The 3647-nt window shown below is 48.5% G+C and overlaps 4 protein-coding genes across 4 annotated transcripts, besides 1 other annotated feature; all 4 read right to left on the reverse strand.

Moving 5' to 3' along the window:
- Window positions 1-80: 80 nt before the first annotated feature.
- TraAM80_10126 (transmembrane protein 216) lies at window positions 81-590 on the reverse strand (the record flags this gene model as incomplete). Its single annotated transcript, XM_029386771.1, has 1 exon — window positions 81-590. One exon carries the CDS (start codon window positions 588-590, stop codon window positions 81-83), a length of 510 nt encoding a protein of 169 aa, XP_029233364.1.
- A 66-nt stretch (window positions 591-656) lies between these two features.
- Window positions 657-700: a sequence feature (GA-rich).
- Window positions 701-942: 242 nt separating this feature from the next.
- Window positions 943-1635, reverse strand: TraAM80_10127 (uncharacterized protein; the record flags this gene model as incomplete). The annotated part of the gene is made up of 1 exon (XM_029386772.1): window positions 943-1635. One exon carries the CDS (start codon window positions 1633-1635, stop codon window positions 943-945), a length of 693 nt encoding a protein of 230 aa, XP_029233365.1.
- A 272-nt stretch (window positions 1636-1907) lies between these two features.
- On the reverse strand, window positions 1908-2612 carry TraAM80_10128 (uncharacterized protein; the record flags this gene model as incomplete). The annotated part of the gene is made up of 1 exon (XM_029386773.1): window positions 1908-2612. One exon carries the CDS (start codon window positions 2610-2612, stop codon window positions 1908-1910), a length of 705 nt encoding a protein of 234 aa, XP_029233366.1.
- Window positions 2613-3015: 403 nt separating this feature from the next.
- TraAM80_10129 (Flagellar attachment zone protein 1) lies at window positions 3016-3647 on the reverse strand (the record flags this gene model as incomplete). Its single annotated transcript, XM_029386774.1, has 1 exon — window positions 3016-3647. A coding segment is annotated over one exon (632 nt), but the record flags the coding sequence as incomplete, so codon positions are not given.

A 3647-nucleotide genomic window follows, 5' to 3' on the forward strand; every position in this document is an offset into this window, starting at 1 on the left:
GTAGTCTTCAGTAAAAGTAAAATAAAGTTTGGTAGCTACACATAAGACGAGATGCTCTTTCATGTCATTTCACCAGTGCCCTAGTCCCCCTTCTGCCGCTTCATGTTATTCCGCAGAGGAATCGGCAGGCCCTGTGGTGGTGGTGCAAATCTCTGCCGCGGGCCGCGTTTCGCCCGCACGACGCCTTGTACCACGTAGACCCCTGCCAACGCCGCCAATATGTTAAGGCCAAGGAGTATGGCAGAGAAAACCAAATCAAGCATCGTGACATATGTCTGTAACCACATGTAATAAGCGGCCCCCACCGATGCCACAACTAGAAGGCAAAGGGCAAGGCATGATGTACTTACTTCCTCTGTAAGATTCCCGCGTGTACCGAGGACTAGAGCGGCAATGTCCACGAGGAGAAGAAGAAATGCCGAGACACTTTCCATTGGCAGCGCTGCGGGAGGAAACGGCAGCAAAGTTCCCTTGTAGATGAGGAGCGCCAGCGTCAGGATGAACCAGATGCCGCTCCACCCAAAAGAACCGTACAGCAGAAGCTGAAAAGAAAGTGAGGGACCACCCACCGTTGAGATGTCCACGTCCATGGATCCTCTGCAAGCTAAGATGGTAAAACACACACACACGATGAGGTTCCCCACGCCTTTCGCAGGAAACAAAAATCAAATATATACAACCAAAAAAAAAAAAACAGAAAGGAAGGGGAAAAAAACTCGTTGCACATGTAATAATTCAGCAGCATGATACGACGCAACAACCATCACAGGCATACGCGTGCAAAGAGACGATGAGAAACACATGCGCATGACTCTCTCACTCCGCCTTCCCCACGCATACAAGACAAAACAAATTTAATCGATCGGTTTATTTAACTATTCAATACGATCTCCCTCATTTCTTCCTCTTCTCGTCATTTGGATTACTACCATACGGATCTTCTCAGATTTCCTCGTCGCTGTCATCTGCTCCCTGTTCAGCTGCTGGGTCTCGTACAGCGCGTCGAAGCACGGTTCTTCGCTCACGTTCTCGCAAGCGACCAATACGATCCTTTTCTTGCTGACGTACTAATTCCGCCTTCCGCTGCTTCAGCTGCCGGATGTCTAATCCACGCAGTGGCCAGAACTCCTCATCTGAGTTTTCCTGCTCCACAAAGGCGTACTTACCCAACACCTCACCTCTCGACACGCCTGCTGACATGGCCCCTTCAAACTGATCCTCTTCCTCCTCTTCTCCAACCTCTGCATTAGCTTCGTCTCCGGCCCTGGTGTCACAGACGCTCCCTTCAGCGTTGGTAATTGATTCTCCCAGCGTCGGGGATTTCTGGCACTTGGCGCAGCGCGCCGTCTCCTTTGCACACTGCTGGCACATATGATGATACGCAAGCGTCACCGTCCTTTCCTGGCAGCAGTTGCACCTTCTTTGACGTTCCAAAGGAATGTACTTGCCGTAGTCCACCTTCCATTGCAGGACTTCGCAGCAGCGTCGGCAGCACAAGCTAGTAAAGAACGCCACAACACCCGGTGGGAGCTTCTGATCATCCAGTTTGTAGCGATAGGGATCAAACTTCACCTTGTTCATGTACACTTGTTGCGAACCTCTTACCCCATGCCTCACAAGACGCTTGCCAGGCATATCGTCTGGTCCTACTGGTTTGTGGTGCACGTGGGCAAATGAAGATTGACACGGTATCACACCTCCTCCCACAAACAAGAAAAGTCAAAAAAATAAAACACGAAGTGATAATTGGGCGACAAATAACAAATAAAGCGGAGTTTCAGGGTGGATGATGATGATTACGAGTATGGAAAAGACATTGGGGCACAATACAGACATTGCGTTCCTCCCCGTCCAACAACAGAAATTAAGGAAGATTGAAAAAGGAGTAAGCAAAAAATGCCACGCGTCTACGCTTCCCTCATACCCTTTACTGGTAGTGGTGAATCCAAATAAAGCCGTAGCTGCGAAATGGTGGTGCAGTTGATCAGCTCCCCCCACTCCCATGATAAGCCATTCCCACTACTCTCTCGGTGCAGGTTAACACTACCACTACCAGACCCGCCACCATCAACGGCATGAGCATCATCCTCACTGTGGGAGTAGCGACAAACAAACCCTGCAATGACACCAAAGCTACATGGGTCTCCGACGCACCGTTCCACCACAGACCTTGGGCCGGAAGACGTACAAGGAAAGAACAAAGAGACTTTCCGTGCAAGGCCTTCTGAGCCCTCTCCACACTGACTCCACCCTCCGCATGCCCACTGCATAACGGAGTTCAGAAGATCCCCTTCAACAGACAAAGAAGAAAGTTCACCACCTCCAGCACCAAGGCAGTTCACAACATCGTCCTTGAGAAAAAGTATGCAGCCGTACAACGTAGTTGCCACTGAATCAGCTTCCTTGCTGCCTCGCTTCTGCCACAGCCTTGAACGACTAAGAGAATCAACAGTTTGCCCCTTATTGTAGACCCAACGACCAATAAACATAACACGTAACCTAAAACACAACAACGAGGAAAGACACTTCAGCGCAAGAAATTGTCTCAGCACAATCAAATAGCCCAAAAAGGGATAAACGCTAAAACACCATATGTGAAAGACTCCAGGCATACACAGACGCCCAATTCATTTCAGAATGTCTCTAACGTCGTTCTGAATGGCACCGCGTTTGTCAGTGCCCCCTTGGCTAAAACGAAACTGAAGCGAGCCGTAAAACAGAGACACACTCAGTAATAGAATGGCGGAAAATTATAATAACCACACGTAGCAGGAAAATAAAAAAAAACATACATGACTCTCCTCTCTACATACAATTACCACCCTCACCCACCTGCAAAAAGGTGGCAACAAATGCTGACCCCCAAGCGTGGTTATAAACAAAGGTAGAACGTATAATAATAACTCATAAAGCTCCCCCCCTTTTTTTCCCATCCTTGACACATTTACCACAAACGTGGACAACGCACAAAGTCACATTTTACATCCCACCTCTTCTTCTGTATGGCTACCTCCACTAGCGTTCAGTAAAGAACGAGACCTCTGAAATCTGGTCCCCAGGCACATGACACGCATTACCAGCATCAATAACAAAGGCCGCCATAAGTGCTTCAGACCTCTCAAGCAATAACTTTTCCCATCCGTCACCATCTAGAACCTTTACATGCCGCGTAATCACCTTCTCCTTCACCTCGGTTGAATCTGTCCACAACTCACAGTGCGCCCTCAAAAACACAAGTTCCTTCTCCTTGTCCGCCAACAGAAAATTCAACGCGGTATTAACTCCATCTACACCCTTTAGCTGAACCAAAATATCAGTCAATTCCTTCTCCAGTACTTCGACCGCATGATCCCTTTCAGCAGATAAACTTTCGAGAGCCTCCTCCAACTCACAAGATTTCGACTTCAATCCGTCAATCACCAACTCCCTTGATTTCATATCAGATACAACTCTTTCCTTCTCCAACAAGCCCCGATCTAACTCTTCAACCAAACCTTTATTAATGTTTGCCAGTCGCTCATTTTCGTCGGCCTTCTTCTCCAGCTCTTCAGCCAGCCTCTCATTTTCGTCGGCCTTCTTCTCCAGCTCTTCAGCCAGCCTCTCATTTTCGGCGGTCCTTCTGCTCCAGCTCTTCAGCCAGCCTCTCA

This window comes from Trypanosoma rangeli (genome assembly GCF_003719475.1).
Source record: "Trypanosoma rangeli strain AM80 chromosome Unknown Tra_15.4_contig_00802, whole genome shotgun sequence".
Lineage (NCBI taxonomy): Eukaryota > Euglenozoa > Kinetoplastea > Trypanosomatida > Trypanosomatidae > Trypanosoma > Trypanosoma rangeli.